The sequence below is a fragment of the Caretta caretta genome, chromosome 9 (genome assembly GCF_965140235.1).
Source record: "Caretta caretta isolate rCarCar2 chromosome 9, rCarCar1.hap1, whole genome shotgun sequence".
Taxonomy (NCBI): Eukaryota; Metazoa; Chordata; order Testudines; family Cheloniidae; genus Caretta; species Caretta caretta.
This window is the reverse complement of record NC_134214.1, coordinates 39,595,273-39,621,979: the sequence shown is the minus strand read 5'-3', so window position 1 is coordinate 39,621,979 and position 26,707 is coordinate 39,595,273. Positions and strand designations below refer to the sequence as shown.

Genomic DNA, 26,707 nt, shown 5'->3' with positions numbered 1-26,707 from the left:
TCCATTCCCTCAATCTGTAACTATTTGACTGCTCAGAAGTTGACATCAGGTTTCCATAAAAATGTATTATTCCCTTGTGGAGTTATAAAATCACCTGAACTCAGTAAGCATTAGAAAAACTGGATTTAGTTTCAGTATAACTGTGAGCCAGAATATATTAAAATATAAATACAATAAGATGGTGTAAAGCAGTGGTTCTCAAACTGTGGGTCGGGACCCCAAAGTGGCTGGCTTAGACTTGCTGGGACCTGGGACCGGAGCCCGAGGTGTTCAGCCCTGGGCATTGGGAGTCACGTTACAGGCCTCCTGCCTGGGACTGAAGCTCTTGGACTTCAGCTTTGCTCCCTCCCCCGACCCCCTCCACCGGGACTCGAGCTGGCTCAGGCTTCTGTCTCCCCTCCTGAGGGCGTGTAGTAATTTTTATTGTCCAAAGTGGGTTTTGGTGCAATAAAGTTTGAGAACCCCTCGTTTAAAGGGATACTCCTGGGGGAATTCAGCAACAAAAAATTATGTGCACAATATTTTCAAATTTGCATATTTTATTTGTCAAAATAACACAATATTCACGCCAGTTTCAGTTATTTTGGGTCATTTATTTCAAAATACCTGTCAGCAAGTATGTTTGTAACAATACAGACAACAAAAAGATTCAGGAATTTTTTTTTTTGAAAAATAGATTCCTTATTAGGCATATTAACACAGAACTCTGATAATAATTCATTTAAACTATGGTACAGAACCATATTTCCCACACCCCTCAGAAGCAGTGCAAAGGCTTAGGGGAGTTATGGGGTAACGGAGGAGCTGAGGGAAAGGGAAGTAATTTCTGGGAAGGAGCTTGGGTGTGAAATTGGAGGGTTGTTGGGTATAGGTGGGAAATGTATGGAACAGGTGTTTTGAGGGGTGGGGAGGGATTATTAAGGAGCTTCCCCCATAAAGATCCTGCATGACGCCTAGCATCTCCCATTTAGTCAGGCAGATCTGCCCCTATCCCCATGTGTCCCCGCACCACCATGTGTCCTTGCACCCCCTGTCCACATGTGTCCTTTCACCCCCACTCAGACACCCACTTCCGCCATCCCTATGTGGCTCTTCACCCTCTCTCCTTGTCCCCACTCAATAACCCCGTCCCTATATGGCCCCGCACCCCCTCCCGCTGTCCCCATGTGTCTCTGTGCCCCCACTCACCCATCTCCTGTCCCAATCTGGCCCTGAACCCCCTCCCCCATCACCATGTGGCCCTGAACCTCCTTTCCCCCTGTGGCCTTTCGCCTTTACTCCCATTCAGTACCATCCCCAGTCTGTCCCAACTAGCCCTTATGAGCCCCTGTCTGCCCCCTCCCCCCCCAGCAGCCCCATGCTGTCTGTCTCCCCATAGCCCCTGTCTCCTGACGTGGCTGACAGGCACTGTAAAGAAGGCAGGTTCTTTCTCTTCCCTAGCTGATCTGGAGCTTCTGCTCTGTTTTATCACCACAGTGCCCTCTGGTGGACAAAAGGCAGAACTGCAGCAACTTTCCAGCCAAAGTTATTTTCTGTTGAGGCTGCTCTGTTCTATCATCACAGCGCCCTCTCCTGGGCAAAAGGTGGAACTGCAATAAATTTCCAGCAGAAGTTTTTTTCTGCACAAAATATTAAAAATATCCACGTTTATTAATTGTGGCACAGAATTCCCCCCAGGAGTGAGAGGGAGAAGGATCTGAGCCATGTGTGACCAAAAGCTTGACAAATCAGTAGGACCTATTGAGGGAGATGTCAGATAGAAACACGACAGCAGGCACTATCTCGCCTAGTAAACCAGTGGTGTGATCTGGGTTCTGATGCTCGGTGCTCATAGGATGAGAGAACCTGTCCACTTCTTATCTTCTGGAGCACGTCTGTCTGGCTCTAGCCTGACTTCAATCAGTACACAGAATGGGAAATTTGCTCACATTGTTTCAGCAAGTTCCACTTTCTTGTGGACATGTGGAGGCGAGGAATCCCTTTTCCTGGGTATCCTCACACACTTCCACAGGTTCTCTCCTGAGGTGTGCAGATGTCTTTCAGAGCACAGATTCCTGTTCCGTGAACACAGCACCTTGTCAGAGAAAGATTTAACAGAGAGGGTGCACCTCGCTGCGTTCTTGTGTACATCTTTAGTCGGTCAAATTGGCAGCTTCCTATTTCATTAACTATTCATTTAACTTTTCCTTCTTGCTATATTTAAGACGCATTTTAAAACGTGACTGAGTAATTGGACACAATGATTAAAATATCATATTACAGTGCAGTTTTCCTTTAATCATGGTCTGACAGCTTGTCTTCTGTTTGTCTTTAGCATGTTGCATGTTGGGGGAAGCTATATTATTTATTCTATTTATGAATATTTACAAATATTTAAATTATTAAAAAATAAACATGTATTTTCTTGTCAAGATAAGATTTTTAAAGTCAGTTTCACTAATAAATGCTGTACTCCATCATTTTATTACTCAGTTTGACCTTGTAGTTTTCATGGAAGTTTAGTCTCAAATGACTTGTGGATTCCAATGTCTTTTTCTTTTTTTTTTTCTTTTTTTTTAACCTCACTAAAACAGACATGTGGAGCATAGTGGTTTGCCAAATGTCATAAGTAGTCATGATGATTTGAAAGAAAACAAAACAAAAAATTTTCTATTCAGTTTAGTCCACATTGTGTGGTAAAAGAATATTTTAAAATATGCAGCCTACTTATAGCAAGAATACAATTGTGCGACAGAATGTGATCTGAATTATTAATCAAAAAAAGGTTCTAGCCATGATGGTTGTGAAGAAAATCTTCCAGATGTAAGTTGGATGCACTGACAGTGTTGTTTTCCTGAGTCAGCCTCAAACAGTAGGTCTGAGGTGCATGATCTGTCCATCTCCCTGTTTTAACTCTGAAGTCTTGCGTTGATTTGTTTTTATGCTCAGCATTTGAATGAACATATCCAGCTTAATGAGTTTGCTGTATGATCCTGAATGACCTCCCAGGCCTTCTGGTGTACTAAGAGCAATACCTTTCTCAGTGGCAAAAGTTCCAGCTAATTCCCTGACAATTTCCATGTACTGATTTGAGTTCCCAGAGTCAGTAAAAACCTCCATTTAAAAAATTTTAAATAACTGCAGCAGAATTTCCAAGCTGTTGCCACAGAGTGTCACAGAAGCAAGGGGCCTTGCTGCAGAATGTGTGTCCAGATTGTTGAGGACTTAACACGACCTTTTGTGCATAAATCACATTTCATGCATGTGGGAAAAACATGTATATACCTAAAACCATGTTTTCATGTGTGTGTGTGTCCCCTCCCCACACTATGTACTCCATGGCAAACTGGACCCAAATTCTACAACATGGCTCCTCTTGGTTCTCAAAAAGAAAAGGAGTACTTGTAGCACCTTAGAGACTAACCAATTTATTTGAGCATGAGCTTTCGTGAGCTACAGCTCACTTCATCAGATGTATACCGTGGAAACTGCAGCAGACTTTATATACACACAGAGATCATGAAACAATACCTCCTCCCACCCCACTGTCCTGCTGGTAATAGCTTATCTAAAGTGATCATCAGGTGGGCCATTTCCAGCACAAATCCAGGTTTTCTCACCCTCCACCCCCCCACACTAATTCACTCTCCTGCTGGTGCTAGCCCATCCAAAGTGACAACTCTTTACATAATCAAGTCGGGCTATTTCCTGCATAAATCCAGGTTTTCTCACATCCCCCCCACCCCCATACACACATAAACTCACTCTCCTGCTGGTAATAGCTCATCTAAACTGACCACTCTCCAAGTTAAACCAGAACATCTGGGGGGGGGGGGGGGTAGGAAAAAACAAGAGGAAACAGGCTACCTTGCATAATGACTTAGCCACTCCCAGTCTCTATTTAAGCCTAAATTAATAGTATCCAATTTGCAAATGAATTCCAATTCAGCAGTTTCTCGCTGGAGTCTGGATTTGAAGTTTTTTTGTTTTAAGATAGTGACCTTCATGTCTGTGATTGTGTGACCAGAGAGATTGAAGTGTTCTCCGACTGGTTTATGAATATTATAATTCTTGACATCTGATTTGTGTCCATTTATTCTTTTACGTAGAGACTGTCCAGTTTGACCAATGTACATGGCAGAGGGGCATTGCTGGCACATGATGGCATATATCACATTGGTGGATGTGCAGGTGAACGAGCCTCTTGGTTCTGTATTTGTTGCAGTTTAGGATTTTTTTTTTAAATAAAGATACCAGAAATAGGGATTTCCCAGCGTGCTCTACACGTTCAGAGGCATCCAACTAGTTAACAATTTAAACCACAAAACGGAAGTTATGGTTCATTTCTCATCAAAGCAGCTAAAATATCTCCAGATTTTTAGATCTAACCCAACAGAAAGAAGGACAATTTCATTTCACAATGAGTCAGTTAAGTTTTTGGCATTGGTGTATATATGGTTCCTTTTCATGTAGTTCCACAATATACTTTTCTTAGTGCATAGCAATAGCAATATAACATGAATGGAACGGTGTCATAGTTTTGGCATACAATTATTTTTTTCTAAAAAGGATTCTAAAGGATCTAATATAAATGCTTTTAATGACTTTTAAAAAAAGAATGTTTGTTTGCATTTAAACATTCTTCCACATTGGTGCTAATGCATGAAAGCCAGAAAATAAAACTGGCAAATGGTTTGTTATCCCAATATAGATCTGTATCTAACACAAGTGTACTATAGTGCATTGTTAACAGGAAGTAACATGAAAAAAGCAAGCACGTGTTATTGTTAAAGGGAAATAAATTCTTGTATTTTGTTGTTTTATTTTACAGCAATAAAAACATAATTAAAAAAGCAAACCTACAAATAAGTCATTCAACTAATAACTAGAAAATAGATGTCCATGATCAGAAAAAGTTAGATGGTAACAGCTGATGAATCTCACAATGTACTTGCTGACAATTTAAAAACAAATTTTGGACTGAATTGATTTGAAATAGCTGCTGTATTAACTCCTGATTCCCCAACTGCTGTTTGTAATGCTCTGATACAATAATAAAGAAGTCAGTCAAATTACACAATGAGTCCCTTTTATTGCACTTTGAGTCTTCTGTGATCTTATGGAAATTAAATTTTACAAATTTCTCTGAGGGTTTAATCTTTTCAACTACACAACTGAGTCATTTTCTTTGCTTCCTGCTCAGAAGCAGTCCAAGCAGTCTTAGCCGTGTTGCCTAGATACTCCATCTCCTGTGGCATCTGTAAATTGGCTGATTCAACAGTAAGATTGGTAATCTAAATAAAAAAATCTTTGGGAAAAAGGAATTTGTCAACTACCAGTTTAAATACTACTGCAAGGATTGCTTTTCAACACTACTTGCGGAATTCTGTTTGCTCTTATATAGAAACTTACCACAGTAAAACCACTAGAATACTTTTTTGTTTTTGTTTCATACTGGAGTTTTACAATAAGGATAGAAGGCAGAAACACATTTTAGTCTGAAATGTCCCATTTAGGCAAAAAATCACCATCATGTCTGGATTGCTTCTCCACTTTTCTGAAATTATAGGAAGCAACCAGAAAGCTTTCCAGGTCTGAAATCCAGCTTTCAGAATAGGAAATCCAATCAAGTAATCTTCTCTACTGATTTCTGTGGGTGTATGCTTGTATGTTTAAAAAAAAAAACCCTAAAAATTAAATAACTTAATATATCTGTTTCATGTATTGTAATTCATTGATATGCAAAGGTTGCTATTAAGTCCTGGATATTAGTTGTTCTGTCCTAGTATTCTGTGTATTGCTCCCTCTGCATTGTACCAGTAATAACACTGATTTGAGAGATATTCTTTGCTATGTGGTTTCCATCAAAAAATTCCTAACAGTTTCACCATTGAAGGTTTTAGTCCACTAGAATTACAGGTGATATAACAGAAGCAGCAGAACAAGTAGTAGAGCAGCTCTTGCAATTGTCACACTATTATGTTGTTTGAAGAGCTTAACGAAAGAGCTGGAAATTTCATTAAAGGGGAGCATTGCTGGGAGAAAATTACAAATGGCAGTTTATGCAGGATAAAGTTTATTAAAAGACCACAAAAGTTTTAGCCCGCCTCCCCCTCCCCCCCCCAAATTGTGGTGATATTCTAGCCTTCAAATTTTGTACAAACCTGTCGGCAGAAGGATTACATACAAAATAATTTTCTTTAAATGTATTTCTTTCATTTTAGGTTCTTGTTCCTGAGACATGTCAAATAAATAAATCTACAAAAAGTTTAGTGCAAGTTCCATATTTAGAACAGGATTAAGCTCTGTGGTACGTGGCCAAAGTTGGTATAACAGGAAACCTGAAGTGATCTAGAAATAAAGGACACTTTTTATGGCCTGTACTTTCCTAACACTGCACTTCATTTGACGTACATAAAAATTTCCAAAATCTGGAAACAGCATTGAATTTGCTAAAATCCTATAAATTAATTTGTTTTCCTTCCAAACTGTACATGCATCCGATGAAGTGGCTTGTAGCTCACGAAAGCTTATGCTCAAATAAATTTGTTAGTCTCTAAGGTGCCACCAGTACTCCTGTTCTTTTTGCTGATACAGACTAACACAGCTGCTACTCTGAAACCTGTACTAATACTGTAAAATTTAAACTTTTTTTCTTTATGCCCTTCTTCTTTTCTCACAGTTTGTCATTCCTTAATGATTTTCCGCTTACATAGTTACAGTAATGTACAAACAACTTTTTTCCAATCCCTTTATAAAGAAAAATATAATACACACTGGTTTTGGGAATCGATTTAAAACTGCAAACAAAAAAGAAAGGGGCATTTTGATCCCAGTTGAGGGAACTGATTTGCCTGAGAGCTAATGCAATTACTGTATTTTCATGCTAGATCCATTCTTGTTAACAAAAGACATCTACTTCCTTGGAACGCATCTAGGAAGATCCCACGTGAGCACTGTTGCCTTTATATTGAGAAAAATCTGACGCCAGATTTCTTGTTTCGGAATGCTTTTATTCAGATGGTGTTGTGGCACCCTCTAGTGGTTCAGATAACTTTCAGAGAAAAGCATAATGTTCCTAGACACGAGTTTTCATATCAGGTTCCAGAGTAACAGCCATGTTAGTCTGTATTCGCAAAAAGAAAAGGAGTACTTGTGGCACCTTAGAGACTAACCAATTTATTTGAGCATAAGCTTTCGTGAGCTACAGCTCACTTCATCATTGATGCATCCGATGAAGTGAGCTGTAGCTCACGAAAGCTTATGCTCAAATAAATTGGTTAGTCTCTAAGGTGCCACAAGTACTCCTTTTCTGTTTTCATATCAGTTTGCTATATTGCTGTGGCAAAAGTCAGTAGGGTGTAGAGGTGTGTGTGTGTCTGTCTGTCTCTCTCTCTCTTTCAATAGTTCTTCATAAACTTCTCCATAAAAGTACTAGAGACCCTTTAAGAATTTCTCTTTATAAAGTCAAAGTCAGTTCTGCTTAAAACCAAAATCCTAGTCAAATTAATTGTTTCTAAGCAATATTAAGAAATGGGTGGCTATATCTCATTGATAGCTAAAAGCCATATCAAGGAAATGTCAACAGTCTTGGATTTCCATGGTTAAGTGAGCTGTCTAGAGCTGGAATAGTTGGGATAGGAATCGGGAGTAGGAGTTGGAGGGAATGGGGGGAAATGCAATGACACTGGACTAGATGAAAAAGTAGAGCCTTTTAGAAGTCTATCTTGTATGTAGTGGAACATGAGAATGCAAACACACCATTGTTATGATTTTCAAAGCTTGGGTGTGTGTTCCATATTTTTAATTTCTGCATGCGGTAAATATATGACTTAACATGTACATATGTGATATAGTCCTGTCATGGAATTTGAACTTACACTTTTGGGAGTTTTAAGTTCCTACCCATACACAGAAAAATCAGTCTATTCCTTTGCTTCTCTCCTCTAATTTTTTTTTATTATTATTATCTTGCTTAATCTTCAAATACCTCCTTCAGTAACCCACCAATAGCAATAATATAAGAGTTCATGTTGTGGTATGGAATCATTGGTTGAGATTTTCAAAGCAGTTTAGGGGATTTAGACACATCTTCCATTAATTTGAACTGTTGTTGTGTTAATTTCAGATACTTTTTGCTTATATCCATGACATTTGTATCCATGACACTTGTATGATAAGAGAATGTTTGCAGTCAGTTACTATTACTGCAGGTGTATTTGTTTTAATTTCTTAAAATAAACACACTGCTTCCCCAGCTGTCTCAGTGAAAGGCCAAAGGAACAGCTGTGGAGTAGCCATATCCTCCTGATGGGGTGTAACTTTAGGATGGGGTTAACCATCTTTCTGTTACAGCCATCTTCACTGATGAGAAGGAAAGGCCAGGATCTATCAACCTCCTTGCTCCATACTGCTGCCCCTCTGTTTCATTCTCATAGAGCTGTCCATTTAGTTACATGCCACAGTGCCAAGGACACCTTGGAAGCCTCAAAGCATGAGAGATTTTAGTGGCACTGAAAGTTCCTAGGTGTGCCTATATCCCGAGACATTGCAAAAGGTTGAAATGGAGCAACAGCCAAGGCCTTACTGCTTCAGAGCTAGATATATGTTTCTTGTTTGTAGTAGCAGGGAAGCCAAATTTTTACTTTCCACATGACTGAAATTATTTGTTGAAACAATGTTGTTTGTTGGGGTAACGTTTAAATATTGATCCTTGTCCGTGTTATGACTGCATGTCCGGGGCAACTTACTTAAGCTTTGTGCTGCTCAGTTTTTCTGTCTGTAAAATGAAAATACTTGTCTTGGGGAAAATTGATGAATGTTTCATTCACTTTGAAAGGCTTGGAAGTACAAAGTTTTATTAGTAGTGGAATACATACTCCACGTATATAAATCAAGGCATCAGGGTATCTTTGCAGGGATATTTGATCATAAAAAATGACTTTCAGTCACTCTATTAAATTGTGAATATGTAATTTAGATATTGCCACTAACATTGACAATTTATACGAACTAACTCACTCTCACACTCTGCTGCTAGACAGAGATTAGAGAGAGATTATGGAGGATATTTGATGTTCATTGTCTGTTTGCCTGCCTGGGTAAAATACTGAGTTTTCTGTGAATATTTCCCCTCAATCTTACTATGACACTGCTTGGTTTGTTTTGGCCTCATCCATAATGGTCAACTCAAGAGTGTTAGGATGTATGTCATCTCATGTGTCTGTACCGTGCCTTGCACAAAGGGCTCCAATTCAATTAGGCTTTTTGGGTGCTGCTACAATATAAATGAAAATTTAGCTGTAAGGTCATGTAAAGTATGTACAAGGATAGTTTTTTAAAAGCACTCTTGCAAGGTGGTGTAGACTAACACTTTACTATTTTGTACAAGCTTCAATTAAAGCTGAAGGTGAATTTGCAGGTGGGTAGTTACCCATGAATTATCTACTAATTTGGCCAGGTCATGTGGGTTAATTGGGGGGAGGGATAGCTCAGTGGTTTGAGCGTTGGCCTGCTAAACCCAGGGTTGTGAGTTCAATCCTTGAGGGGGCCATTTAGGGATCTGGGCCAAAAATTGGGGATTGGTCCTGCTTTGAGCAGGGGGTTGGACTAGATGACCTCCTGAGGTCCCTTCCAACCCTGATATTCTATGAATTCTTCTACTCTTACAAAAAGCACCATGGTATTTTTAATGGTCAGGAGAAGTTAGGATGTTGCTTTTACTTGTCATTTAAAGACAGTTCCAGCAATGGCACAGCACCCTTTAAGAACCCAAGTAGAAATGTAATTTGGACTCAGAGAAAAGCATGATTTACTGCAGTGCCAACAGCACTTCCTGCACTATAGTACCTAAGAATTCCCTGAAGATCTCCCATCTAAATACTGACCCAGTCAGCCCTGTTTAGATTATCAGACCTGACAAAATCACAAACCAAGGTTGTGTGGCTACAGACCATGCTGTTGAAATGGAGTAGTCTTTCTGGTTCTGAAAAAAAAAATCCCTCCACACAAGGGATTTTTCCCAATATTGTTATAATGATATTGGTGCAAGTAACCGCAAAAGTTACTAAACTGAAGAATGTGACCCCAGATGGAGTTAACTTTTATTGATTTTTTTATATTCTTGTTGGACATTCGGACACATTAAAGTCCTATATTTTGTCCTCACCAGTTCTTTAATATTAGTGCACAGCTTTGTGGCTGGATTTTTTAAGGAAAGCCCTGACCAAGAGCAGATGTTTTCTCGACAGGAAATATCCCCTTATCATGAGATTGCGGGAACTGACATAATTAGAACTCTTCACTTTTCTGAGCTATTTTTGCATGCACTTACGGGAGTGTTCATGTTTTGATTTACCTCTTCAGGAAGCCGTCTCACCCTCATCTTGAAGCTTTTGTTAGGCATATGTCCCAAGGCTCTGAAGCACAAATGGATGGCACCCTGGGCAGCCTGCCTCGTTACCCCAGTCATCCTTTGTGTGAAATGGGAGAACTTACACAGACAGGTAAGGTCCTGTAGCACGTTTATTTACTTTCTTCTCGGTCTCCAACAAAACATAGTCCATTTCGAGGGCTCTATCTCCCTGTTTAGATAGGAATTCAGTGTGTATTAAGTAGAACCATGTTGAAAAATTATTCTGCCAGCTAACTTTGTTTCCAGTCCCAGTGTAGATGGGATATGGCCATGTAAAAAGCTTAATATACCACACGCAGTCATGATAGTGTCTCATACCTTGCCTACATTCAGCCTACTAATGCATCACTGTTGGGACTAGTTCTAACATGTTAAACTCAAAACTTAAAATAGTTGCCATTTAAAAAAAAAATCAACCTTATTTCCTTTTCCCTTCTCTCCCAAACATGGAATTCCTCTCTGCATCCCCTAAAAATGTACATTAGTCCAACATCCAGGAGGAATAATTAATGCTGAGTTGGTAGCTGGCTTACAGTTCAATATCTTATGATCCATCAAATTTAGAAATGATTGGCAAGATTTAATTGCCAATTTTCCCCTGTGATGAAGTTGCTGCTTCTAGCCCAGGGAGATCCTGAGAGAGCAGATGTCAAATTGTGGCACTTGTTGGTAAGGAAATGGAAACGCTATTTTAGATTGTATGAGGGGCTTTTAATGTATGAGTTTATTTTTCTTTCTTTCTCTGAGTTCTGTTCAGTTGGATTAAATTGATATTAAGGGAGCCGAGCTTTACAGATGATGGGATTAAAAGGAAATTGCAATAAATAGTTTAACAATTCTAAAACATTCCTGAACTAGCTTGGCTCTAAAATATGACGTGTATAGGACACATCATGGCTTTATGTGGTGTATAGCTTTCATTGGTAGCAAATGGGGATTATTTGCTTAATTCTGTCATGGCTTCACTCCTCATGAGTAACATTCTGTCCCTCATTTATTCTAAAAAAACCTTTATATTGCACCATCATGCATTTCCTATTTGTAAAACTATGTTACGGTTTAGGTCAACCAGATACATTATCCTCAATATTATAATAAAAATGAAATGTAATTATCACATGATATATGAAAACTTGTTGGACTCGGTCCTTAAATGTATTTGTGTATTTTATGTGTATTATCAATTCTGATCAATGCATAGCACCTGTTGTGTATAAACTACAGTCCCTGTTTATTTTTATTTGCTGTCCAAATATTTTCCTCCAAAATTAACAAAAGCCCTTATAAAACAAACAAAAATCCCTATCTGTAAACCTAGGGAAAGGAGTCTTAACACAGTTGGGTTGAAATGTGGTTGTGAGCAAGGAATTAATTTTGTTGTTGTTAGATTTCTTACCTTAGTATATGGATTTATTTTGCATTTAAAAAAACATACTATCAGCACACACCTCCGTGCTCTGGACTCTCTTTACAATATTTAAAACAATACTGAACCATTCATATCCACTGTTACTCCGGGGGGAATTCGGTGCCAAAAAATTAAAAATTTTGCGCACAGCCTTGCAAAATTCTGCAAATTTTATTTGTCAAAATAACTCATGCCAGTTTCAATTATTTTGTTAATTTAATTCAAAATACCTGTCAGCAAGTTTTTCTGTAACAATTCAGACACACAAAAATTCCCCCAGGAGTAGAGTTAAAGAAACCCCTATGGCAATCCAGTTCCTGCTTCTCTGCCCCACCCCCTGGCCCCAAGCCCAGCCAGGGGGTTACACACTCACATACCCCCTTTCCCCCAGAGCCCAGCCATGGGCCCTGCCCCAGCCAAGGTACTCACACCTCCTCTCCCTCCAGAGGCCAGCTGTAACCCCCCCCCACCTCCCACCCCCAAGCCCAGACACTCAACCCCTAGCCCTACCCCACTCCCCAGTGGCCAGCTGCATCCCCCCACTCCAGATCAGTCAGACACAGACCCTGCCTTCCCAGAGCCCAGGGATCCAGAGGGAGAAACAGCCTGATGCTGGGTCCCAGGCTTGCACAGAGTTTCCTGTGTGCTGCTGCTTCTTTCCTTCAGGGTGTGCTGGGAACCCTCCAGTTCCTTCCCCCTTCCTCCAGCTTTGTCTTCTGTTTGGGAGCTGAGCTCTGCCAGGTCCAGTGGTTCCTAGTGGCAGCCAACATCTCTGCAGTCCATTTCTATGGGGAGAAAAAAGGAAATTCTGCATGCACAACATTAATTTCTTCAAAATTCTGCATTACGCAGTGGCACAAAATTCGCTCAGGAATACACTGTGGACCACCTGCACATTCTTCATTCCTGCCCTATAACATCATTATACCTTAATTAGCAGCCGCCATTCTATCTCTTCCCCAAACGCCTATAGAATAATGGAGTTCTTTGCAAAATATCTGGAAGGAGAAATCTGGGCTCTGGCCAAAGAGGGTGGTAAACACATTGTAGAGTTGAAGAGCCTCTGTGGAGAATGCCAGCAGTTGCCTCCCTTCTGTACTGAGGAAGCACCAGCTATAGTGTTCCACTGATCAGACTTTTGATAATGGTCAGTCATAACACAGTAAGTTCCCTCAACCTTCTGGAGCCTGTCAGATCTCAACAATCACCTTGGAGTGGATCATTGAAACAATGGCCAGTCCATGCTGAGAGCGTAATCATAACTTCTGCAGCCCATTCCTAGCACTAGATCCATATTGTGGCCAGCTAGATTTGTAAAACCAGAAACCAGCTGGGGTGGCCCTGTGGCTGTCACCATAACCATAAATTCCAGAGTCAAATCAAAAGAATCCTCCTCCTCATGGGCATCAAAGTCACTGAGCGAGACTGGCCTCAGCCCCTGCAATACCACCCCTCCTGAGGAATCTGCAGAGCTATCCCAGGATTTCTGCCATGCAGCAGGGTAACCTATACATCAGTCTTAAATCTAACTTTACCCCATCCCAGGACTCATACATCGGTTGTGTGGGTCAGTTAGTATCCAGGACTGACTCTTCTTGTGACATGTTAAGATGCTCTGGCATGCAAAAGGTAACTGAGTTCTTGACTGTTACTTGGCTGCGCTGGACAGGGTTATAAAGGAAAGGGGAGTCTATTGCAAAGGAACTTACTGTAGAGGAAGGGTGGGACTTCTCCCTTCCCAGCCGTTTGAAGCTGTAAAGGCCTGAGATGTGGAGGGTAGTATGTAGTTTGAGCTGATTTGTACGGGCTTTGAATTTTTGTTTGGAAATACAGCAAGTTCTGAAGAAAGAATGTGAAGAGGCCGGTAGTTGGGACTTGATTTCCTTTCCCTAGTTTCAGAGTAACAGCCGTGTTAGTCTGTATTCGCAAAAAGAAAAGGAGTACTTGTGGCACCTTAGAGACTTACCAATTTATTTGAGCATGAGCTTTCGTGAGCTACAGCATCCGATGAAGTGAGCTGTAGCTCACGAAAGCTCATGCTCAAATAAATTGGTTAGTCTCTAAGGTGCCACAAGTACTCCTTTTCTTTTTCCCTAGTTTGAGAGTCTGCACACCGGCTTACACTCCCCTAACCCATTCTGGGTTTGTGGTATGCACTTCTTAAGGGCTGTTCTGAAACTGTATGGCTGTTTATGTGTGCAAGCTGCACTGTGTTAACAGATTTGTCCTGGAAACTGAGTTGATCTCTGAATGTGGATCCATTTTATAAACTACATAGTATTTTTCATAGATCATCAGACTGACTTTCCTGTTCAATTATTTTAAAGTTCTAAATCCAGTACTACTCATGAATGAGCTACTTTATTATAAAAAGTTATAGAACTGGCTGTTTCTGCACTGAAGAGTATACAGAGCTAACCTATATTTCAGATTTAGAAATATATATAATTTGCATACTTTGTGAAACTTCCGGGATAATAGCCAAGCTTAAGTGAAATTTGATTCCTGGGAAAGATCAACATTTTTTTAACTAATTTGTGCACATGTTAGAAAACTGCTAATGTCATTTTCCAGAAATGTCAAAGTTCTAGACATTTTCTATAACCCGTTTTTCCGGACACTGGTAACAGGATTTTTTAAATCTCTCCTAGGTGTTGTACAGCACTTACATAATGGACAGCTATTACGGGAAATTTATATAAAGAAACATAAACTGCTATCAAGTGATTGGACAGCAAAGCATCTCTACTTGGAGACAACAGGAAAAAGTCGAACCCTGCAGAGTGGGCTAGCACTTCTATATACCTTCCTTCCAGATTTTGATTGGAAGAAAATTAACATAAAACATCAGTGGAGCACTATCTTTTGTTCTGGGAGCTGTGATTGCCCAATGAGAAATCATTACCTAGAAGAGGAGCAACGCCGCCAGTATAGCTTAAGGGTGAAAAACAGCCATTTGGAGAGAACATATGTGGATATGGCAAAAATAGTCGGCATTCCCACTAGGCAATTAAGAGCTTCTAACCCAATAGATTCTATGTTGTGCCATTTTTGCCACAATGTCAGTTTCCCTTGTACTAAAAATGGCTGCATTGACATTGAACACTTTAAGGTAATTAAGACACATCAGTTAGAGGATGAGAGAGAGAGACAGGAAAAGAAACTTTATTTCTGGTATGCACTGCTGGCCGTTCATCCTCTCCTTAATCAGACTGTTAACCGGATGCAGCGCATTGCAGACGGCAAGAAAGAAGAATTATTTGTCCTTTACTCAGCTCATGATGTCACCTTGTCACCTGTTCTCAGTGCCTTGGGCATTACAGAAGCCAGGTTTCCAAGATTTGCAGCCAGATTAGTCTTTGAGTTGTGGCAGGATGAGAAAAAACCCAGAGAACACTTTATCCGCATCCTGTATAATGGGTTTGATGTCACATTCCAGACCTCATTTTGCTGGGAGCATAACATGCATTCCAGGAAGCCCATGTGTCCTCTAGAAAAGTTTGTTCATTTTGTCAAAAGGGGCATGTTTTCAGTTTTTAATAGCACTAATTATTATGATGCATGTCGCAGGAGACCATTTTAAAGGGGGGTGTTGAGGAGAAAGAGAAATTTTAATGTGTGTATTGACACAAGATCTGTATTGGTGGAAGGGGTGGAGTTCACCTTTTGGGTTTTCAAATTCTTGTACATTAAAGTACAAAATATTGCTTGAAACAGATTTTAATATAGTTTTATTTTCATCAGAAGACATTTCTAGATGTTCTGGAGTAGAAAATAATTTGCTAGGTTATTTTATTATGCATTTGAACACATTTGCTAAATTATCTTTAATTAATTGATAAATTAAGTGTGCTACTGTAAACTGGACATTGCTTGAAAAAGTTTGAGAGTATAGGTTTAGTTCTTCTGTATTCCAGGGCAGTATTTGGACATTGCAAGTTACCATTTATAAACAAAATGGTGTTTTCCCACCATATTATCATAATAGTTTTAATACATAAGGAGCACACTGGATCAAAAGTATTTATGAATTCCAACCATCTGTATTATAGTCTTGCTAAAGAAATCCTGTGACAGGAACATCCTTCCCTTAGCCAGAAATATTAGGGAACAAGTTGGCAGAAATACACGCATGTGTTTGAGCATGCACAAATGTATGCATGCTTTTTTGCACACAGCCTTCTGAAAACTTGTCCCTCAGGTAGGTGAATGAATGGATATAAACTTCTCTTCTTTGATTGCACTTTCAGCACTTTCATAAATAGTTTGAACACAATCCAGAAATGTTAAGGTTGTGTGACTGTCACTAGAAACAGATAAGTAAATGCTAATATTACAGTTAAACGTGAGGGGGAAATTAGAACACTAAATCGGTCAGTCTTATGGTAAATTTTTTTGATCTTTCCTATTAGTAATTGTATTCATGCTGATAGCCTGTCGTATAAACCAATGCATTTCAGTCTGATGCAGTGGCTGTGTGAGGCAGAAAGACAGCTTGACTAAACGCTCAGAAATTTTGTAGTCCAATTAGTATATTTATAGACTAGGACAATGTTATTTTATAAGACCAGTCTGGTACATACTGTATGGTGTGTATGTATAGTGGACTAAATTTCTCTTACCTGCTTGGTTTGCAAACGGCTGTGAAAAGCTGATTTTGTAGATGCTTTCCCTTGATCCGGATCAACAGACTTAGGAACAACCTGCTTTTATGGATGATTTACCTTAGGCCACCATAGTAGGTATGAAAACTTCATTTTTGAACTACTTTCATCTCTTACAAGTAGTTAATTCAGATCCAATTTTTAATACAAATGTTTGAAAAAGATTTTCATGACTAGAGTATTGCATTTTATAATGGTGGAGTTTTTTACATGTCTAGAAATAATTATGATTTAGTTTGTGGATTGTGACTTAATGGTGCTAGTTAATCAAAGAAAATGTAAGTGAACATGAGGTTCTCTAACTTGATCAGCATTCCAGTCTCTCTCTCTCTCATTTTCAAATGCTGCATTTGAATACATTTCTATAAATAAAGTTTTGGGTAATATTTGTACACTTTCATGTGCTTTGAGTTCAATATAATTCTTGCTTTTCTTTACTATACCCAGTTTTTAAAATTTATCTTGCAAACTGTTGTTTGCTTCATTGATGATTTTTGCTGTTACTGCATTTAATTTTTTTTCTGCCTCCTTAAACTGTTTCTGAGTTGGGGGGCTAATAAACACATTGTAAGGTCTTAAAGAGAAATAAAGGTATAAATCTTTGGTCTTTTATGTTGCATTAGGAGTGTGTAACCACAGGAAAGGTTCCTCTCCCTCTGTATATGTGGCAAATTTAAATGGTTCTTCTGGTGGGTTGGGAAGGGTACAGAGTGCATCAAGTTAAGAGATTTAGCTCACTTTAAGCAAACTTTTTAAAAAACTTATTGAAAATGATCAGCTTCTCTAAAGTAGGCATTGAACTCCCTAAGTCACTCTACAAAGGGCTGCTGCAATAAATTCTTCAGGCTGATAAGCTGCTGCTGTTAGAGGGCCTGTAATGGGATATATAAACCACACACTGGGGTAGGCGTTAAGGAGCATTCTGGGCCCAAGTGGCTCCTCCATACCATATCTGCAGAGCTTGCTGCAGCTGGAGGAGGACCTTAAAAGATAGCCAGACAGCTCAGAAGAGGAGCAGGCAGGATTGGAGGAGAGACCTATGTCGGCGCTCCTGAGCAAGGGCATAGCTGGAGCCCTGGCTGCAGGGGAGAGGGGGCTGCAAATGGTGCTACCGCAGGCCCTAGAGGTGGGACTAGTCTTTCCCTAGGACTAGGGAACCATTCACTCCATCTTCTGGTGAACCATTTCTGAGGCTTTTGGATTGGGAGGGCCAGTGGTAGGGAGTAGCCCAGAGAGACAGCCCTGAAGCACTCCTTGGTGTTTGATATTGCTACCTGTCATAGGCTCCTGGGCTGGAACCCAGTGGAGAGGGGAAGGCCTAGGCTCCCTTACCAACCCCTTTCCTGCAAAAGGGTACAAACCCCTTCTCCCTGGAGATAAGGGGGGATAGAAACATGGTAAACCCCGATACAGAGGCCTGGATGTGAGCTGAAGACTTTTGTTTGTGGGAAAATTAGATATATATTTTGTTGCATTCTGTTAACCCCCTGGAAGGGGGCTGACTCAACTGGCAATGTGTCCGGCGGGCCGAGTCACATACTACCAGAAAGGAGATTGTCACAGTGCCGGGAGTGACCACCAGCAGGGGATGCTGGAGACAGGACTGAGTTGTGACCCAACCACCAAACCCCTATGCAGCACCACCAGTCAGTGCTGCCCATCGCAGGACCTCTGTACATTTTCAGTCATGAGACTGGTGCTTCCTGGTGCCTTTGCTGCGTCCAGGTGCACCATAGAGGTCTGTTCCAGAGGATCATCTTGGGAAAAGTGTCTGTTTCTTTCTTTTATTAGGTGTGTCCTGGGTACCACAGTGGGGTTTTCTTTTGTTTTTTCTTCACAGGAAGCATCTGCTCTGAGATATGATGGCTCTATGGTATGGTGTCAGTGTCGTGTGTTGGGGTGGGTACAAGAATGGATTCCTCGTGTCAGGAGGTAAAATGATGTCACAGGTGAATGTGGAGGTGGCAGGCCCACAGGTCTATGAAATTAGCTTTTGGTGCTATTCTCCAGGCCTCTGGGTGAAGATTAGCCAAGATGGAAGGTTTCATTGGCTTCTTGGTCCTGTTCTCAGAGGACAAAGATATCACAGACCTTGCACTTGAGCCCTGCTTGGAATTGGGTACCCAAGGAGAAATCGGGCTGATAGTTTAGCCTGTGTGAGTGATTGTGAGTGCTGACAGCGGCCATTATGGGCCCTATATGGGGCCCCAGCCCTCTAGAGTCTCAGTCTGTGCCTTTTAGGGGTTCACCAATCAGAGTGGTCTCAGTATGAGACAAGCCTGTGAAGGCTCAAAGTAATTAAGGAAAACGTTTGTCGTTTCCAGTCAAATGTAACACCTTACACTAGATGCAAAACTGTAAAAGGGGCTCTGTGGAAGAGCCTATGGCAAGGAAGGTAAACAGCTGCACTTCCTTAGGCAGACTGAGGTGTGGAACGCTTACCTCCAGTAGAGGGTGCAGGTGTGCAGCCCCCACAGACACTGCTTTGCATTGCACCCAAGGCAATGGAGGTGCCACTTCAATGAGTGTCAATGTCCAGAGGCAACTTGAACCTCTGTTACTGATGAAAAGCATTTCTTTGTTTCCCGACAGCCCTCTTCACCCACAGCCTCCTCTCCTCCCTCAAACTCCATTTCCATGCTGCTTTTTCTCTCACGGCTGGCCTTGTATGGCTGCACAGGATATTGATGGAACAAGAAATACACAGCAACTCATTTATCTAAGGCAACATAGTTTCAGACAAGGAAATAATGGGCACCAACACTCTCTTCATAGAACGATCTCTTTAAGAAGGTCAAAGAACAGGGACAGAGCAGCACTTAGAGGTCATTGCTTAGAATGGTGCTCTCAAAACTTCCAGCCTGGTATCTTTAATTACTACAAAAGCATGAGCTGAACTAATGTTGATTACTCACAATGTGGGTTCAGTGCCAATGGATTTGCAGAGTATCATGAAAAGGACCAGGGGCATTCCATATAAATGGAGGTGTAATTTGATCCTTCAGCTTTATATAAAGGCCAAAAGAAATGCTTACGAAAAGAACTGCATGACTAGGACATAGCAAAATGCTAAGAAATAATGAAAAAGGGGGCAAGGGCCTTAATAGTGGTTTTCGTTTCTAGCATTTTCGGCATCTCAGTTTGTACCACTCTGGCTATGTGCGTGCATTAGGGTAAAAAAGGGGGTGGGGGAGGGGGGGATCTTTAGCGGTTTCCATGTATTGCTGTTCTAGGATACTCTGTTACGGTGCTGTATATGTGATTTTTATAGAAAAGTAAAGGTTATGTCAAGTTTAAAAGCTAAGTGCTTTTTTTTTTCCCCTTCAGGAGAAAACCATTCACTGCATCTTTAAAGGTTTCGAGTATTTTAAACTTACAGGAAATTCATTGAAGGGTTTTGCTACTACTGGAACTTTTCCAGAATTCAGACTAAAACTAGAATCTTTGCAGCATTGTAAACAAACTTACTGAAAAAGAGAGAGAATTAGGGCTGTTTGTGGGTGAGAAGGAGAGAAGCAGAGTAAATTGGGGCTCATGAGAAGAAGAGGAATGACAACTCTGTGTACGGAAGCTTTCTGTTACTAGACACCAGCATCACAAGCTTCCCCACGTGGCCCACAAAAATGCCTCAGTGCTAATCTGGAACAGTGGTTTGGTCTCCATCCACATTCTTTCACTAGCCTGTCTGTAAAGACTGCCAGTGAATGTGCCACTCTCATGTTTTCCATTGTTTACTCTGAAAAGAACCTCGGAATCTGGATCTACTGGAGGAACGGTGCTCTACAAACCAAGATGGCCAAGTTTCCTTTATGTTAAAAATACGGAGAGAAGCCCAAATGGAACAGATGATCTGAGCCAGCTCCCTCACAGGGGAGTTGGGAGGCATACTTAATGTTTATACTATTAACTGTAATATATTCCTAGAGACATCGGTTCTAGAGCCGTAAAGCTAGCTTGATGTCAGGATAGTCACCTCTGCCATCTGACCTGGACACAGAGGGAGTGAGCAGAGGCACTAAAATGAAAAAAATCAGCTGATTAGAAAAAAAAATTGCATAGTTCGGGAAAATCAGATTGTCACCTTTTTGAAGCCACGGGCTTTTAGGGTCCAACCCAATTCCCATGGAAGTCATTAGGAATTAGATCAGGCAGAACTAATTGTGGTAACTGAACTATGCCGCAAGTTCCGCAGTCAATATTCTTTCAAGGTTTGTAAGTAAAATGAGACTTACTCCCTCCAGCACTCACAAAACTCTTTACTGTTGGTAGAATATGCCCATGTCCCAGCAGCACTTTTTCTTCCATTTTGAACATCCATTCAAAAGGGTGGAATGTTTGTGCACAAAGTGGTATTGTACATCCACCACTTAAGGGGCTTAAAAAAAATCGGCCATTGCATGGCTTAGTTGTGTTCACACCAATGACCCTTCTATGGAGAGGAAATGATGAGCCAGGCAAGCTATTAAATTTCATTCATGACTTTCATGACTAGATCGAAAAGTTTTGCATCATTCATTGTCCAATTGACAGTTGAGAGTGAATTTATATTTGGTACACGACCATAATTTTGCTTCCTGGATGACTAGATTAGATTAGATATACAAACCGGGAAAGCTTGACTGAATGGCTATGGGTTTAATCAAATGGACAGCATAGAAGTAAAAACAGGTGACACTTTACAACGAAGCTTAAAAAAAAATTTCTTGCTATCCTGAAATCATCCTGTTAGTTTAAATAAAACTTAGGTCCTGGTTCAGGTGCTGAGTTCACCTACCATTCCCATTGGCTACAGGTGGGGTTGTGAGTGCTGCGTGATTCTCAGACTCATACTCTTCTTGCATTTTCATGGCAGAAACAGGGCAGGTTATTTCCCATTCTTCCCTTTTATACAGTATCATTTGTGAAATGACTAAGGATACTAGAACGGGTTAACTTCCTTTCCCGTATTTTAAACCCACTTCAACACTGTAATGATCAAATGGATTGGCTTGAGCCCTCGCATAATTGGCTTTGCATTCAGGAGAGTTTGAGGAAAAACCTAATGATGAAATGCAAGGATGAGAAATGGGACAGCAAGCAGAGGGAATTTGCACTGTGCAAATACAGAGAAGTAAGACTGAAAATGGGCATGGATATGGGAAGGTGAGAAATCCTAATAGAAAAATAAATACTATATTTTTGCATATGTACAGATAGGTCACCCCTTTGTGTTGGCTTCCTGTTTTACAAAACTATTTTTTGTGTGAGTTGATGTGAAAAACAGCCCAAGGGAATTTTAATTTTTCCATGTGAAACTGCCTATAACTTACATGTCTTTTGCACAATGGCTTGGGGGAAAAAAGTCCTTCCTTTTGCACAGCTCTAGTGTTAGTCCCTCCATCTGGGAGATATTGCTCAAAATACACTGGGATGAGTGCAACGCTGAATGGCAGATTCATGATGGTATCCAATCGTCTGTATCTATTTCTCAACTTTCTGGTGATGGATTAAATGCAGGGGTTGTGTTAGCAGGAGAGATGGTGATAGTGTAATAAATGGAAAGGGATGGTTATTTGCCTGTCTTGCAAACCAACTTATTTTTTAGCACATTATTTGTGTCTCAAACTGAACTACTAATTAACAAACTGGCAGTAACGTACCAATTGCTGTACCATCAAGAAGATTATAAAACAGGAGTAATTGAATTTCACACTAGACATACTCTGTCGATACACTGTGGAAGAACTGCTGAGACTGGTGACATCACCAGCAGTGACATTCATCAGAGGGGGCAGAGCTTCAGCGGAGGATTGACCAAGGTGATAGTGGGAGAGTGGGTCTCAAGAGCGGGAGACCTGGGAATGGTAAGGGAGTTGGAGGGCAGACAGAAGACCTGGATAGACTTGCTCCGAGAGGGGAGCTAACTGAAAAAGGGTTAGTAGAGCTCTGAGGAGGGAACTAGAGGAGGCTGAAGAGAGCTCAGCTTGGTGTCCCTAGCCCCAGCTGCTTTCCCACCTAGGTCATAGTGGACTCTGGAGGGGAAAGAGTTCTCAGGAAAAGTGAGGGACTGCCAAGGCTGTTCCAGTAACCCAGCATTAAGGCTGGTGCTATATAATAACTGCAACAGGCAGCAAAGGTACCAGATAAAGAATCACCAAGTGTATATATGTGTCAGCTGTTTGGGGAGGAAGGAGGAAAGCAGATTGTCACACTGTACTATTAAAAACTAAAACACGGAGTAGGAACTGGAGGGCTCAAGGCATGGTAACAGGAGATAGTGCATTTAGCTTTCCATACTGAACCAAGCCCAGGTTGTTGGTATTATATGGTAGTTACCATCTGGTGGCTCTTGGTAGCTATGTGAGGTGAATCAGCAGTATCAACAGAGCAGCCAAGAACTGAACATAGTGAGTGTGTGAACCCTCTCTCAGCCAAAGAAGTTGTCCTTTCTGAACAAGATTAAGGCTGCCGGGGCAGTGTGAGGAAGCTTGGATTGCCATATATTCTCTGGGCTGTGAATAAAGAGAGGGCTTTGTTTTCCCATGTGCTCAATCCCACTCTTTTCACAAGTAGTAAATTACAAAATAAATGAAGTTCCGTGGTCAGTGCATTGTGGTATGTGCTAGAAGACAAACACCATTGATGTTTCCCTGACGCTCTTGGGGGAGGGTGGGGTGCTATTTTTCATTTGTGATTTGATCTCGTCTCCTTTTCTCCTTCATGCCCATAAAAGGAGCCGTCCCACTTTGTGCTTTCTGGCATCAGTTTTAAAGTGGCTAAGATATGACACACTGTTGTGGGTTGCATAGCCAGTGTCGGTACACTTCAGCCATTGCCTTGGAAATGGGCCCTGGCCTAGACACTGCTTGGCCTCTGCTATAGTTAACATCCAGAGCTGCACAGAAAAAGGCTGTGAGGAATTGCTTAGACTGTCTTTTAAGGCAACTGAAACCTAATAATACTTTATCCTTAGGGGTCATTCATGTGTTGCTGCTGAGTGCCTTCAGTACCCATTAAAAATGATGAAAATAGAAGGTAATTTAGTATCATGCTTGACTGGAGGCTGCCAAAGCAATTCATAATCCCCCCTCCTTGACCCTGAGGTAGGTGTGCAGTATTGTACCTATTTTACAGTGAGTAAACTGAGGCACAGATGTTAAGAGCCTTTCCCAATGTAAATGATGGGGCCAGATGGTGAACCAAGAATCCAGCTCCTGGTGACCTGCTCTAACTATTGCATCACGCTCATTGAAATGCCACCTGGACCTTTTAGATTGTATTGCTTCTAAAGCAGGGGCGGGCAAACTTTTTGGCCTGAGAGCCACATCAGGTTTCTGAAATTGTATGGAGGGCCGGTTAGGGGAGGCTGTCCCTCCCCAAACAGCCAGGTGTGGCCCGGCCCCCGCCCCCATCCGACCCCCCCCCCCCGCTTCTCACCCCCTGACAACCCCCCGGGACTCCTGCCACATCCAACCCTCACTGTCCCCTGACGGCCCCCCAGGGACCCCTACCCCATCCACCCCCCTGCTCCCTGTCCCCTGACTACCTCCATCCACCTTCCCCCCCCGCTCCCTGTCCCCTGACCACCCCCAGCCCCCCTGCCCCTGACTGCCCCCCACCGCCCCATCGAACCCCCCTTTCCTTCCTGACTGCCCCCAGGATCCCTGCCCCCATTCAACCCCCCTATTCCCCGCCCTCTGACCATCCCTGCCCCTGACCACCACCTTAAACTCCCCTGCCCTCTATCCAACCCTCCCTGTCCCCTTACCCCATGCTGCCTGGAGCACCGGTAGCTGGCAGCGCTACAAGCAAATTGCCCAGAGCACCAGGACAGGCTGCCATGCTGCCCAGCTGGAGCCAGCCACGCCACCATGCAGCAAGAGCCCCGCTGCCCAGAGCATTGTCCTGGTGGCGCAGTGAGTTGAGGCTGCGGGGGAGGGGAAAAAGTGGGGGAGGGGCCGGAGGCTAGCCTCCCAGGCCAGGAACTCAGGGGGCAGGCAGGAGGGTCCCGCAGGCCAGAAGTGGCCCATGGGCCATAGTTTGCCCACCTCTGTTCTAGAGCACTTCCAACAAATCGAAAAGAAATGGCCACCTCTTCTCCATGGTCAGCCTTGGCAATAGATTTTCTAGTAGTGCAATTAAATGCAATCTCTTATGCACGTCCACAATGAATTGCTGCTGGCATTTTAGGGAATGCCTGTTCTGTTAGTGCAGACGCTGTCAGTTTTCTGCAGTTAATTCCAGTCACTACATTAACATCTACAGTACATCATTCTTCTGAATCTGTGATTATTTCATGTGGCGTTAATATGCATGTGTAGCCCAGGCAGCATCCTGCAAACTTCTGCTGAGCATTTTCAGTTTTGTTTACATTTCATAGAGATGGATAATTAGAAATTATGGGTAAATAGCATCTTTCATCCTGATAGAATGATCAGGGATCATTATCTATCCCTGATAAGATAGATCCCACTAGGCTTTTACACTCTACGGTGTCCTGTCTTAAGGGACCACCCAATGAGCTAGCAAAAATCAGCTGTCAAGTAGAAGGTTGGTCTTTAAAGTCTGAATGAAATTGTACAGTACTGGAAACCTCAGGGATATTTTAAAGTGTAAGGCAGGGGCTTGCGTCTTAGAAGTGGCCCTTATTTTAGGTTTTGCAGGTAGATACAGGGAGCATTTTACTTGCCACTCATATTCAGCTATGCTGGAAATTTTTGTTCACTTTATAATTACATAAGAATTGGATATTTACATCCTGAAGATTGCAATTGCCACTGTCAATTACTAGCGCTTCACCCAGAAACTCAAACAGTGTATGTTGTTCATAGATGTGTATGCAGTAAATTTCACTTTATTTGGAGATGAATATAGAGACATAGGGTAACATTTTCAAAAGGGTCTGTAAGACCCATTTTCAGAAGTGACTTAGAATCCTATGTCACTTAGACAATATGAAAAATCTACCTATAATAACTATCCTATCTCCCTGGCCCTAGGCATTCACTTGGTCATAGTTTTTGAAATTAGAAATAGCCTCTAAGCATTTAGTAGTATTTGTGCAGCTTTTGTCGGAGAGCTGGTACAGAATACACCCTTGGCTATTTTTGCTTTTAAAATGAAGCCTTACTGCCAATTTTTGTTCTGTTTTTGCTTTCCATTTAATTTTCTTATTTCCCGCTCTTGCATGGAGAGTTATGATAGTGTGAGGTGGGGGACTCTGCTGACTAAAACACCAGTTTGCCTCTGTGTCTGACTTTGGGGTCTTCTACTACCTGACCAGGGATAACTTGCCAAAGGGGGCAGCTGCTGTGCCACATGGTACTTCTCCGTAATGGAAATGGGGCAGACATAAGACTATTGGCAACGACCCTGCAAGTTGGGTTAGAGTATAAAAGCTTAATCCAAGCAATAAATCGGTTGCCAAATCCAAATTTTGCTTCTCATGCTTCTGTTGCAGAGATGGGAAGGGGGGCGGGGGGAGTGCCAGATGTGGCAATCAATCCAGCGTCCAAAATCTGCAGATTTCTTGAGGTTGTCTAGAGCCCAGGGTCATCCATGCCAAGGCCTACCTTATTGCACTGCCCTGCATTTGACTTGTACAGTCCCCCCGCCCTTCCCTGCCCCACCACAACTACTAGCAGACAGTCCTGACCGCTGCTACCCCCTCAGGCCTTTTCAAAGAGTGAGACTGATAGTGCAGCAGGGGAAACTGCACAAATCAGTGCTGAATTGGAGCTCTCCTAGAAGAGCATCCGAGGACTGAGGGAAAAGAGGGTATGTTGTACCCATTGGGCCTCAAGATGTACACAGGCAGGTTTCACTGTGAGCAGGAGGGGTGTGACAGGGAGCATTTAGCTTGACCTTTCATGTCAAACAAGAAAATTATCTTCTGTCTCTTGGAAGTGGAAGTAATTATTACATCAGATACAGTTGCATGTGTAAAATTCATAGTCTCACTGCATTTATGTTTCTAGCATTATTCTCCCTATCATGTAGGGCTCAGGTGTGTGAGTTCATCTCCCATTTTTAAAAGTCCTTCTCCCCTTTTATACATGCAGATCTCATAGGAGTGAAACGGCCAGGGCAGATTCCACATTCCACTAAGTACACTCTGCACCATGAAAGCAGCAGTGCAAGGTGGATTTATAGCTGCCGGAGATGGCCTGTTCAGTAATAACCCTGTTCTGAGGAGTTCTCAGTTGGCCAAAAGCTGGCAGAGATGGTTGCACTACCTCTGGAAGCAGCTGCCCCCACCTCCAC

The 26,707-nt window shown here is 41.8% G+C and overlaps 1 protein-coding gene across 1 annotated transcript in view; it reads left to right on the top strand.

Annotated features, from left to right (window-relative positions):
• Window positions 1–17,077, top strand: part of PXYLP1 (2-phosphoxylose phosphatase 1) — a 103,230-nt gene extending 86,153 nt beyond the window's left edge. Inside the window, exons 5-6 of the mRNA XM_048864417.2 lie at window positions 10,345–10,484; window positions 14,453–17,077. Coding sequence (XP_048720374.1) covers window positions 10,345–10,484; window positions 14,453–15,384 — 1,072 coding nt within the window. The 3' untranslated portion in view covers window positions 15,385–17,077. The remainder of the gene's footprint in view (window positions 1–10,344; window positions 10,485–14,452) is intronic.
• Window positions 17,078–26,707: the final 9,630 nt, after the last annotated feature.